General features: G+C 33.9%; 1 protein-coding gene across 2 annotated transcripts in view; it reads left to right on the forward strand.

Annotated features, from left to right (window-relative positions):
* FANCL (FA complementation group L) overlaps nt 1-13737 on the forward strand; it is an 83365-nt gene that overhangs the window by 50387 nt on the left and 19241 nt on the right. For both annotated transcript variants that reach the window (XM_065929243.1, XM_065929244.1), the window contains exon 7: nt 1314-1382. In XM_065929243.1, the coding sequence (XP_065785315.1) occupies nt 1314-1382 (69 nt within the window). The remainder of the gene's footprint in view (nt 1-1313; nt 1383-13737) is intronic.

Here is a 13737-nt window from a genome sequence, read left to right on the forward strand (position 1 = left end):
CCAAAGAAAGCTAAGATCTCCCCCTGCATTTACTTTGAGATAATCACATGACTTGTAAAAACTGCATGCAAATTGTTTTTCTAGTGATTGCAGCAGTTATAATCGGAAGAACATCATCTAATAGTTTGAATTGTCTGAAGTAGGGCTGCTTCTGTAATCTCAGCCACATCGTCCTTTCTTCCCCCCCAAATTAGAGCATGGTTATATGTTTATATAGATTCCTTGTATTTACCCTTGTGATATCAGTTCTGCATAGCCAGATTCCATTAGTCAGAGTATACAATGACAGGTTTATTTTTAGCCAGCCTGTCATAATTGAATGTTAATTCTTTTTGAAGCATTGATTTCAAATGGACTGATGTTTGTAACAAATACTGTTGTGGTAATTTTTTGTGCCCTTTTGCTATGCAGAGAAGTAGTTAAAAATAAAAGGTTGAAAAAAGTGAAAGTCTAAAACTTAGGTTATTTTGTCAAATGAGAGAAAGGAGTTTTCCTAAAATGAGTTTTCTTTTTAGTAAATTTAGCTTTTTAAAGAAAAGAAGTGAGCGTTTTAAAAATTACGTGTGACTTTTAAGAATCCAAACTGAATCTTAGAGAAATCATGTAATAGAATTTTCTAGTAACAAAATTGATTTTAAGGAAGCTATCTTTTGTCTTTGTTAACTTAGAATTGTGGTTAGTCCTTTGGCTATCACTTCTTGTATAGAACTATTGAGGGATTAATTTTCTGTTTATCAACCATGAAAAATTTTTTCTTAAACCTAATATTTTGTTTTTCCTTAATAAACCAGAAGGCATTTCATTGTTTCTTTTTATTTGTCTTCTTGCTAAAATTAAATGCTTTATTGTGGAAAATACTTTATTTGATAACTATATGGTTCATTTTGTGCATTTCTTGATTCTTTTAACAAGTATTGGCTCTTTAAATAGTGACTGAGGCTGTTTGAGGTTAAATTTTAGACTGAAAGGAAATGAAATATCAACCATTTTGATCTGTCATATTAAAGATAAAGAAACAGGTTCAGTGTGGTTTGTCCCTCAAATCACATTAGCAGCTGCCCAGAAACTTAGTTCATTACTCTGTATTCAAAACTGATTGGTTTGGCATCCCCAAATCACTACACTTTGTACCTCTTGAGCTTGTTGACTGTTTATCAGCTCTTATACACCTTTATAATAGTAGAACCAAAAAATATATAATACCTCTGAATTTATAGAAATACTTTTCCTAATATATTCAGTTTTTCTAAAATATTTTATGTGAAATTGTCACAGTGAAACAAAAATGACCCTAATTTTATGCTTTTTTATAGTACCCTGCAGAATCACCAGATTGTGTTGTGGATTTTCCTGTTCCATTTTCTGTTTCCTGGACACCACAGGTAAATTCTTAAATTTATTTTAAGTAGCTAAAAAGCATTTTAAGTGGCCATTATAAAGTGGTTTTTTCAGCTTTCTTTAAACATTTATTTATAAACAGGATTTTGAGAGTGTTGCTTTCATATTTCCTAGCAGTTGATGTCCATTCTTCCTGCCCTGTGACTCTCCCCACCTCTTTCCCCATCCTCCAAACACATACACACAGACACCCCTTTCAGCCTTTAGATCTTTATGCTCCATTTTAAATAAACATGAAAAAGCTCTGTTGACAGAAATTGTCCTTTAATTTTAAATCCAAGTAGCTCTTTTATAAAGCAGTTAGCAGTAGGTTAAAAATCGGATGGAACTTTTCAGACATAATATCAGAGAATCTTTTTCAGAGGAGAATGAGTAATGAATGAAAATATAAATCCTGCCATTTCTCTTCAGTTTTTATTGTTCTAAAGTGTTTGTCCTTAGTTTGTTCTTGAACTTATACTATATTCTTTTTGCATATGCTTTGGAATATTCTTACTTTGATTCTTTCTCCTGCTCCTGTCAGTTTAATTTCTCAATACATTGGTGATATCTAACAAGTTAATGTATTTAGGAGTGCACTGTAAATTGTACCATTATGTAGATAAAATGTGGTATGATTATCAATAGTTCTGTCATCAACATTGACATGTGTGACTTTTAAAGATCTGGCAGGATGGTGGTTAGATTCAAAGAAAAATCTAATGACAGGTAATCTAATGTCTCACCAAGTAAATCGATATGAAAATGAAGAGAATCTTTCTGTTCTTATGCAAAGTGAAAAAAATTCCTAGTGGCATTTAACAAATACTCTGAGTACAGGCTACTCTTATTTTTGTTATGAAATTTTGGTAGGTTCAAGTGAAAATTTATGCTTACATTTAAATTCTAATATATACAGTAAAGTAATCATCTTGTCAGTTAAAAAAAAAAGTCTAACAGCATTTACATTGTCTTATGAGATTTCAAATATTAAATTATACCATCTACATTTAAAATATATTTTTCTCATTTTCTTCTTTAAAAACAAAACAGTCTCCCTCCTTCTAATGGAAATCAAGAAAACACAGCAAAATATAGGTGATGAAAAACACTATGATTTGCTTTTGGTGTTGTGATATGTGTTATAAATACATAAGAAATACTGTGTGTGTTTTTTTAAAGAATTGGAGTTGTACATAAATTGCATAGTTTTTGAAAAATATGACTATACATTTTCAGTTTGCCTCTATAAATTTTATGTATGATATGAGATCATGAGATAACATTGTACCTAGATTGTATTACTCTTTCCATATGTTATCTGTAGATTATAATTTAATGTTTATCAAAATCCCAAGGTTGAAGAATATATTTTTGATGAATTTCCTAGTTTTTTTTTTTTTTTTTTTTTTAGCATGTTTAATCATGCAAGTTTTCCTCAGGCTTTAATCTGTGAAGAAGTTCGCATCTCCACAAAAGGACTGTTTAGCAGTTACCTTCTTGCCATTTAACAAAATTAGTTTGTGACTCTAACACTACAAAATCTTAAGAGCAATTTCTTCTAAATTTTGTGTCCCTACTTAACACCAGCTAAGTGCCTTGCACATATAAGCGTGGAATAAGTGTCTATAATATTAATTCAAATCCAGATTTAGATTTAATTGTGTTGTATGTCAGGTTTTCTATTTTGTATTAGTTCTAAGAATACAGAATTAATTAGTAGTAACTGGAATTGCATTTTTTTTAAATTAAAAGAACATATTAGAATTTAGTATAGTACAGATAAAAATTTAGACATCATTTTAACCACAACTCATATTTGGCATGTTTAATATTTATCACATTTGTTTCAGATATCTTTTTGTCTCTCTTTTAGGAATAAAATGTTCTGGGACTTAAAATTTTACTCCTCTTTTTCTTCTCTCCTTTCCTTTCTTTCCTTCTTTCCCTTTCTAGAGGAAAATCTTTTGCCTGGAATTGACGTGTATGCTATCCATGCATACTCTTTTGCTACATTTGTTTATGCCATATCCTATAGCATTTTCAGTCTTTTTTAAACAACATTGTTTCTGAGATTTACCCATGATCTATGCCTGTAGTACATTTTAAATGCTTTATATCATTTCATTATATGAATCCCCCAGTGAGTTTATTCAGTGTCCTAATGATATGGTTGTTCACAGTTTCTTGCACAATTTCTTACTAAACAGTGCTGCTGTAAACACCTTTCTATGTCTCCTTTCATACATGTGAGACTTTTAGTATGGTTTATGCTTTGGAGTGAAAATGCTGAATTGTAAGGAGTGTACCTCTTTGAGGTTACCAAACATTGCCAAATTATCTTCCCAAATTGGTTTGTAGCTTTATCCTCCTACCCGGCAATGCACAGTAATTTCTACTCTCCCACATCCTTGCTAAGTCAGTCTGGTTTTACTCTGATCTTAATTGCTATTAAGAACTGATACTCTTTATTGTCGTGTTTATAATCTTTGCCTACTTAAATTTTTGTCTTTTATTATAAGCATTTCTTACATACTTTGGATACTAATTATGTATTGGTTATATGGGATATAAGTGTCTTATCCCTGTGGCATGCTTTTTAACTTTGATATATTTTGTCAATCAGAAGTTTAATATTCAGTGTGGTCACATTTATCAGTTTCTTCATTGTGATTTCTGCTTTATGTGTCTTGAATGAGAAAATTTTTTGTATCTTGTTTTAAAAAGATATTCATTGAAAGTTTATTGTAAAAGTTCTACTTTTTTCACATTTAAATATGAGATAGAAATTATATTTACATTTGCCTTTTTTATATATGCTTATAGAATTTGGATGCATCTTCGTTTGTGGTGGTCTGGGGTGATTTTATTTTTCTTCTCCATGTACTACTAAAATTGTCCATTGTTAGAGTTTAGGTATACATTGTTAAGCATTTTGCTGCTATTTCCAGATGAACTCTTGAGTGTTTTCGACATGATAAAAGTGTTGGCAATGTTAGTTTATGTTTTGAAAGTGTGAAGCAACATCAATTCTTTGCTGTGTGTGGCCTTTTTTCATTGGCCTATTGGAAACAATTCTGCTGTGGGAGTTACTATCTTTTTACCTTTTTAAAACAATTTTTAAACAGTTATGGTTCATAAAGAATTGTAGTATTGTAGTCTAACAGCAAACTTACATTTAAAAGATTGTAAACAGGTGCCAGATAATTGATTTTTAAAAATTCCCTGTCTCCTTTTTGTACATTTCCTATTTGGATTCAGTGTTTCTGGACTTTAAACTTAGAAGATCTTTATTTTCCTTTCTTTCTGTAAAATAATAGGCATGACTTTGTGGCATCCATATTAAAAATGGGTAATTTTCCTTATGGTCCCTGTCTTCCTGCTGGGTTGATAATGTTTTGATGTATTTTTCTTTTGCTCTGATGAGAGGTCTGCTGCTGCTGCTCTGACATATTCATTTGGATGAATAATTATAACTTGCACAATGTCAAGCTGAAGATGGTAGGGTTTTGTGCGTCATGACAAGCCTAGTAGCCAGTGCAGGTGTCTCACAGCATGATCAGCAGCAGCCAGTGTATGCTGGCTCCGAGGAGGCATTTAGAGTGGCAAGAAATGAGCACCAAGGGCAAGGCTGCTGCTTCTACTGCTGCCGTGCTATGTGCCCGAGAAACAGAGTGCTTCTCAAAGACGAGTGACTGCACACCTCTTTTCACATATTTACTTTGTTTACCCAGTCAGTTTTCTTTTCTAGATTTCAGCGTAGGAATGTAAGAGCATGTCATGATTTTTATCTTATTCTACTTTCCAACATCACAAACGCCCTAAAATGTTTCTAATCTGCTGCCCTTTGGACTTGTATGTCTAAATCATATATATGAATAATGTCGACTGATGAGACCATAGGATGCTCTAATGTAAGATTTTAAGTGCATTGACATTAGTGATTCTGTAAAAACAAAATTACCTTTCTCCAGGTCGCTGATCAACCCAAAATAGATGCTGAAGTTGTACCTTTACCTGTAAATATGCCATTAAGTGTAGGCTTCAGTGAACTAGCCTCGTCATGCTGACTGGAATTTTCAGAGGTTGGATATGATATAGTAAACAGTGGTCATTATATTTTTTTATCATGTAAATCTCATATTCTTGGGAGTAATGCCATGAATATAAGAAGAGCAAAACTGATGATAAAGCCTGTGGCTGATAATCTGATGGTGAATGAAGAAATTGTAATTAAAGGAAAACAATCCTATTACATAGCAGGGAGCATGATCCATTAGTTAGAGCAACAGACTAGCAGTTGGGTATCCTTGGTTCTGTTTGCAGTTCAGCCATTGACTTAATTGTGTAATCTCAAACAAATCACAAGGCTGTTCTTTGCCTCAGTTCGTACGTATATGGAAATAGTGAACTTTTTCTCTTTCTAAGAGATCTTAAGAAAATAAATTTGGTTTAAAACAAATAGAATGGTAGATGGAGGAAACGCTCAGTATCATATTGTATGGATCCTAAGGATATTCTGCTTTTTTGATCTACTGGATTATCTTTCTTTCCATTTTTTCTCTGTTGTCCTTGTTGGAGAACTCATAGAACTGGATTTTTATTCAGTCTTTATTGGTTAATTAAATATACTTTTGGTTTCTTGGCCATCTTATTGTTGCTACAGTGGTATGGATAAAAAGACATCAAAGGAATCAAAACAAAGAAACTTAGTTCATTGTTGAGATTATGTGATATGATTGACTTATGTGATATGGTATCCTACTGAACTCAGTAACTAACTGCTTCTCTTTCTTTTTTTAAAATAACATGTATTTTAAAAGTACCTCTACATTGATTCTTAAAAAAAAAGAGAGAAAATACAAGCAAGCAAAATTTAAAAAATGTGAAATCACTTTTAATGCCTTCATTTATAGAGTTGGGATGTCACTGGTTAATCTGAACCTATGCTTATCATTTAACAAAATATTTCATTTTTTTGCAATATTATTGATAATGCTGTGTATTTATTATTCCAGATAATCATTAGGATAATTTAGTTTTTAGTTATAATTGGGTTTACATTTATCCATCCAATTAAGAATATATTCACAGTCTAGGAACTGATTATCTCTACATTTATTTAGGTCCCACAGTTAAGTAGCTATAGTTTCTTAATCCACATCTTGTACATTTTTGTTGAGTTTATTCCTAACTATAATATAATATTTGTTGCTATTGCCTATTTGGTATTTTTTTAAATCGTGTTTTCTAGTTTATAATGTGGGCAAGCTATTGATTTTTTTTTAAAGTGTATGTACTCTAATAAAAGTTGTATTTGAACATAGTTTAAAGAGTTAGATTTACAAGGGTATTTTTTGTTGTTGTTGCTGTTGTTTGCTTTCTTTTCAGACAAAACAGCATGACCTAGCATCCTTCCGCCTTTTTCTCCCTCTCCAGGTCCAGCCACTTTTAATTGTTAGCTGATCCTTTTGGTATTATAATGTAATTTGTATTATAACATGCTCTTGTAATTATATTACCTTTTGTTTGTTGGTTTGGTTTGGCCACTATCTGTGAACTTCCGACTGTAGATAATGAGGGATTTGCTGTTTCATTTTGCTATTTCTTCTGCCTTTCCCGCTCCAAACACATATGAATACTTCCTGTGTTCTTTTTCTTCTCAGATAGTTATCTTGTAATTTTGATTATCAGTGTTCTGTTTGCATTATTATGGTGAGCACATACGTATACTGTGCAGGGATATACCATATGTATTCAATATTATTTTTCCTTTGTTGCCCCAGTTTTTGTTACCACCTAGAGTTAACAATTGTCTATTTCATTTTCTTAGTTTTCTGTGTATTTAAAACTCATTCAGTTCACAATTTTCCATCAGTTGTCTAAATCTACTCTTAATCATCTACGTGGGGTTTCCTATTAGCTTTACTTTCTGGTAAATTTCATCAGCATTTTCTGGTAACCTTCCTGTTGAGTTTGTTTTTTTGTTTTTTTTAATACTGTCATGTTAATTTTTAAGAGTTTACTTCATTGACATATCTTCATTTGTCCCCAGAGATACTAATAATATACATCTTTTTTCCCATCTGAATAGTTTCTGTTTCCTTGGGTTGCTTTTTCTTATCTTTGGTTATCTGCTCATGATTAAAAGTCAGCTATTATAAACTATTTGAAGGCTCTGAGTACGTGACTGGGGGCTTGTCAATTGTGAACCTCATTATAGAGTCACCTAAGTAGATCTCAGAATAGATTACCCGAGATGTCCATATTTTAGGTCTTTTTGATTGATTGGTCAGACTTGTTGAAGAAGACTCTTTTATTTAGCCTTCTGCCTACAAGTTACTGAGCAAACAGAAAATGCTCCCTTATGGCAAGCGTGGACCAACACTGCTAGGCAAGAAACAGCAGTCTGGATTAGTAACAGTTAACCCTCTTTCAATATACATTTATATTATGTTGTATAATTGTATATATAAATACACGCACATCCATATATGACAAGTAATTGGTATCTCTCTCTTTGTATGTTGAACTACATATACTCTAAAGACAATATTTCCATTTATATGCAACAGTCGGGAAGTATTCTGGTGTTCAAAAATGAAATAGAGATGATTAATGCAAAACTAACCATCAATCTCACCAGGCTCTCTGGTTGTGGTAGATGACTATATATACATTGTAACATGAGTAACAAAGTAACATAACATATAGCAAGTAATATATATTAAGAAATACTGTTTGGTCTTACAATTTGCTGGTTAATGTATTGCTAATACTTAGACTGGAGGAAACCAATAAAATATTCTTATATAGCAAGTGTCCTAGGTAAAAGAAAATATATAAGTATCAGTCTCCAAATGGCTTAATATTGTGATTTATATTTTAAAATGATTTTGGATAAGAAGGATTGTCTCAGCTTATCAGCAAAGCAATTTTATTTCAACACAAACACAGTTTATTAACATTCTCTACCTCATGTTTTGTCACTGTCAGGGACTCTAGCAAATTAATATACTAAGTCTATTTGTACTTTTTTTTTTAAAATCCAAGGACTATTTTAAAATATGTGAATATGGGTATATATGTGTGTGTGTGTCTTAAGCCATCCGTTTGGAAAAATAGGTACCCGTATTGAAAATAAAGTTCCAGTAGACAGAAGACAGAAATGATAATTCAAATATGAAAGATGCTAATTCAAGTATGATCTGCTAGAATCACTGACTAATGCTCTCAGCTATATTTACTTACTTTCATCCTCTTTTTGTGCTAAAAAAAAAAGTTGAATATGAGAAGCCAGACTAACTTAGCAGATGGATATAATGAAGCAAACCAGAATTTTGGAGTTGGTAGATAGCAGAGGCAATGGAACAGTATTTTTTTTTTTAAGTGATGTTCCTGGCTCTGGCTGTGAAGGTAATATTGATAGCCAGCAACACACACATTTTATTAGTCTTGACCTTTTCTGAAAGCAAAGATTTTTGTGAACATTTATTTCCTTATTTTGTTGTTTTTTGTGTGAATAATAACAATTAGATAATAGGCAACTTTTTGATGAAGGTAGAGTAGAACCCTTTTGTGGTATGTCCTACCTAGAGCAAAAAGCTAGACTTAGTTTGTTTTTTTCTGATTGGCTTAATTTTTTTTTTATTATGTAGAACTTTATTTTAATACAAAGTAAAGGAAGTTAAAAACAGTTAACACGGAATATTAGAAATGTATTTGAACCAAATACTAAGGGTCTTAAGTAGCATTGTACAAGATGTGGTTTTTCTCAGAGTTAGCAATCTGAGAGATACAAATGGATAAACAGCCACAGGGGGTTGTTCATCAGTCAGGCTCAGGCTGCCATGGTATTTTAGGCCTATCCTGGTATTCTTAGCATCTTTATTATTTTTTAAAATTGTGATAAGATACACAAAATTTACTATCTTAACCATTTTTAAAGGTGCAGTTCAGTGGTATTAAATACATTCATCAAGTTGTTGGTTACCTTTACTACCATTCATCTCCAGGACTCTTCAAATCTTGTAAAACTGAAACACTATACCCATTAAACAGTAACTCCTCTTCTCTTCACCAGTGTCTAGCTGTCACCATTCTAGTTTCTGACTCTATAATAGTTTGACTATGCTAAGTACCTTACATAAGTGAAATCATGCAGCACTTGTCTTTTTTGCCTGGCTTATTTCACTTAGCATAATTAGCTCAAGGTTCATACAAGTTGTAGCATATGTCAGAATTTCCTTCCTTTTTAAGATTGAAAATATGCCATTACATGTATATACCACATTTTGTTTATCCCTTCCTCCATTGATGGACTTAAATTGCTTTCGCATTTTTAGCTCATGGGAATAATGCTGCAGGTGAACATGGTTGTGCATATATAGCTCTATGAGTTCCCACTTTTAATTGGTAATTAAATTACCAATAATTAATTGGTAATTTTATCTTTAATTTTTTGAGAAACTGCTATACTGCTTTCCAGAGCTCCTGTACCATTTTACATACCTACAACAGTGTACAAGAGTTTCAGTTTCTCCACATCCTCCCAAACACTTATTTTCTCTTAATGAGTGTGAGTGAAGTGATCTTACTACAGTTGTGACTTGCATTTCCCCAAGAGATACTGAGTGTCTTTTCATGTACTTGTTGGCCATTTCTATATCATCTTTGGATAAATGTCTCAGTCAGTCTTTTGCCCAGTTTTAAAATAGGTTGTTTGTGTTGTTGAGTTTTTTAAGAGTTCTCTGTATACTCTAGATATGTATCCTTTATCACATACATGATTTGCAAATGTTTTTTCCCATTCTGTGTGTTGCCTTTTTACTCTGTTGCTGTTGTCTTCTGATGCACAGAATTTTAAAATTTTCATCAAGTCTAACTTTTCCTGCTGTTGCCAGTGCCCTTGGTGCTATATTGAAGAAATCATTGCCTGATCCAGTGTCATGGAACTTCTGCCCTGTGTTTTTTTTTTGAGAGTTTTATACTTAAACAGCTCTTATATCTGTCTTTGGTCCATTTAGATAAGGGGCCAACTTAATTATTGCATATTGATATCCAGTTTTCCTAGCTCCATTAGTTGAAAAGATTGTTCTTTTCTCATTGAATGGTCTTGACACTTTGTCAGAAATGATTTGATCATGTATATGACTGTATATTTCTAGGCTCTCTATTCTGTTCCATTTGTATTTTATCTGTCTGTATGCTAGTACCGCATTGTTTTGATTACTGTAGCTTTATAGGAAGTTTTGAAATCAGAAAATGTGATTTCCACTTTGTCCTTTCTGCTTTTTTCCTCCATGTTTGTTATTCTTTTTCAAGATTGTATGGCTATACAGGGTCTCTTAAGATTCTATGAGTTTTAAGTTGGGGTTTTCTGTTTGTGCCCCCAAAAATGTCATTCAGTTTTGATAAGGATTGCATTGTCTTCCAGTTCATCAATGTGGGTTGAGATTCCTTTTATTGATGTCTTCTGTTAATTTCTTTCAGGAGTGATGTAACCATTTGTGTTTTCATTTTATGTCCTTAATCTTCTTGGTTAAGTTAATTACTAAGGTGTTTTTTTTTTTTTTTTTGCTTTGTTTTTTGATGATATTGTAAATGGAATTGTTTTCTTAATTTCTTTTTTGGGTTGTTTATTGTTGCTGTTTGGAAATGTAAGGTAAGGTGAAGTCACTCAGTCGTGTCCAATTCTTTGTGACCCCCTGGACTGTAGCCTACCAGGCTCTTCCATCCATGGGATTTTCCAGGCAAGAGTACTAGAGTGGGTTGCCATTTCCTTCTCCAAAGGATATTCCCAACTGAGGGATCGAACCCAGGTCTCCCGCATTGTAGGCAGATGCTTTACTGTCTGAGACACCAGGGTGTGGTCAAAGAGGTATCCTGTCACTTTGCTGAATTAATTTCTTAGTTCTAACAATTTTGGGGGAGTATTTAGGATTTTTTTACTTGTAAGTTTATATCATCTGCAAGCAGGGATAATTTTACTTCTTCCTTCCTTATTTGGATGCTTTAATTTCTTTTTCTTGCCTAATTGATCTAGCTAGAACTTCTAGTACTGTGTTGAATAGAAGTGATGAAAGTAGGTATCCTTGCCTTGTTCTTGATCTTAGAGGAAAAGCACTCAGTCTTTGAGCATTGAGTATGATGTTTGCTGTTCTTTTTTTAGAATATGGCTTTTATTTTGTTGCAGTAATTTTCTTTGATCTTTGTTGAGTTTTTATCATGAGAAGGTGTTAAATATTGTCAAATGTTTTTTCTGGGTCAGTTCAAATGATTAAATGGATTTTTTTTTTCATTCCATTAGTATAGTGTTTTATATTTTATTGATTTGCATATTTTGAGCCATTTTTGTATTCCAGTAGTAAATCCCACCTGATCTCTGTGTATAATGTTTTTAATATTGCTGCTAAATTTGGTATTTTGTTGAGTATTTTTCTTTTATCAGTATTCAAAAGGGATCATGGTTTTTAGTTTTCTTGGCGCTTTAGTATCAGAGTAAAGGTAGCCTCTTTATGCTTACCTAAAAATTAGTTAGGAAGTATTTTACCCTTATCAGTTTCTTGGAGAAGTCTGAGAAGTATTGGTGGTTGTAGTTGTTGCTTAGTCAGTAAGTCATGTCCAACTCTTTGCGACCTCAGGGACTACAGCACTCAAGGCTTCCTTGTCTTTCACTATCTTCGAGTTTGCTCAAATTATGTCCATTGAGTTGACGCCACCTAACCATTCATCCTCTGTCATCCTCTTCTCCTCCTGCTCTCAATCTTTCCCAGGACCAAGGTCTTTTCCAATGAGTCAGTTCTTTGCATCAGGTGGCCGAAAGTATTGGAGCTTCAGCTTCAGCATCAGTCCTTCCAGTGAATATTCAGGGTTGATTTCCTTTAGGGTTGGATGGTTAGATCTCCTTACTGTCCAAGGAAGTCTCAAGAGTCTTCTCTAGCACCACATTTTGAAAGCATTAGTTCTCTGGCGCTCAGCCTTATGGTCCAACTCTCACGTCCGTACATGACTACTAGAAAAACCATAGCTTTGACTGTATGGACCTTTGTCAGAAAAGTGATGTCTTTGCTTTTTAATATGCTGTCTAGGTTTGTCATACTTTTCCTTCCAAAGAGCAAACATCTTCTGCAGTCACTGTCCACAGTGATTTTGGAGCCCAAGAAAATGAAATCTGTCATTGTGTCCATTTTTCCTCCTTCTATCTGCCATCAAGTGATAGGACTGGATGCCATGATCTTAGTTTTTTTTTTTTTTTTTTTAGGCTCAACCACATCTTTATTAACCAAAATAGGAACCATTTTGATCAACACATTTTTGCCAACGAGAAATCAGTTTGCTTATTCCTGTTGCATAAATATCCCTGCTTCGGGATTTGACTAGCTCCTGGAAAGCATTTTCTGCCTCCTGCTGGTTGTGGGAGTTTTCCCTGCAAAAAGTTGTCAAGACACTAAGAAGTGGCAGTTGGTTGGCGAGAGGTCAGGTGAATACGGCACATGAGGCAAGACTTCCTAGTCCCATTCATTCAACTTGTGAAGCACTGGTTGCATGACATGTGGTCAGGTATTGTCGTGGAGAAGAATTGGGACTTTTCTCTTGACCAATTCCAGCAGCAGGCATTGCAGTTTTTGGTGCATCTCATCGATTTGCTGAGCATACTTCCTAGACATAATGTTTTCGCTGGGATTCAGAAAGCTGTAGTGGATCAGATCAGCAGCAGACCACCCAACAGTAACCACCACTTTTTCTGATGCAAGATTGGCTTTGCAAAGCGTTTTGGAGCTTCTTCTTGGTCTAACCACTAAGCTGGTCGTTGCCGGTTGTTGTATAAAATCCACCTTTCATCACACGTCACAATCTGATTGAGAAATGGTTCACTGTTGATGCACAGGATTAGAGATGATGACATTTCAAAACTATGATTTTCTTCATTTTCAATCAGCTCATGAGACACCCACTTATCGAGCCTTTTCACCTTTCCAATTTGCTTCAAATGCCAAATGACGATAGAATGGTCAACGTTGAGTTCTTTGGCAACTTCCTGTGTAGCCGTAAGAGGATCAATTTTCACGATGGTCTCAGCTGACCGCTGTCGATTTCCCACGGCCGGCCACTGCGCTCCTCATCCTCAGGCTCTCTTGTCCTTTCCAAAGCTCCTTGAACCACCACCGTGCTATGCGTTCACTGCTGCTCCTGGGCCAGACGCACTGCTGATGTCAAGAGCTGTCTTCACTGCTTTACCAACCATTCTGAGCTCAAATAAGGAAATAGCTAGAATTTGCTTTTTGTCTAACATCGTTTCTATTGTCTCTGTGTCCTAAGAATCGTGAAAGACAGGATTTCTACTGCTCCTTTTGGTCT

The sequence above is a fragment of the Muntiacus reevesi genome, chromosome 3 (genome assembly GCF_963930625.1).
Source record: "Muntiacus reevesi chromosome 3, mMunRee1.1, whole genome shotgun sequence".
NCBI classification, from domain to species: domain Eukaryota; kingdom Metazoa; phylum Chordata; class Mammalia; order Artiodactyla; family Cervidae; genus Muntiacus; species Muntiacus reevesi.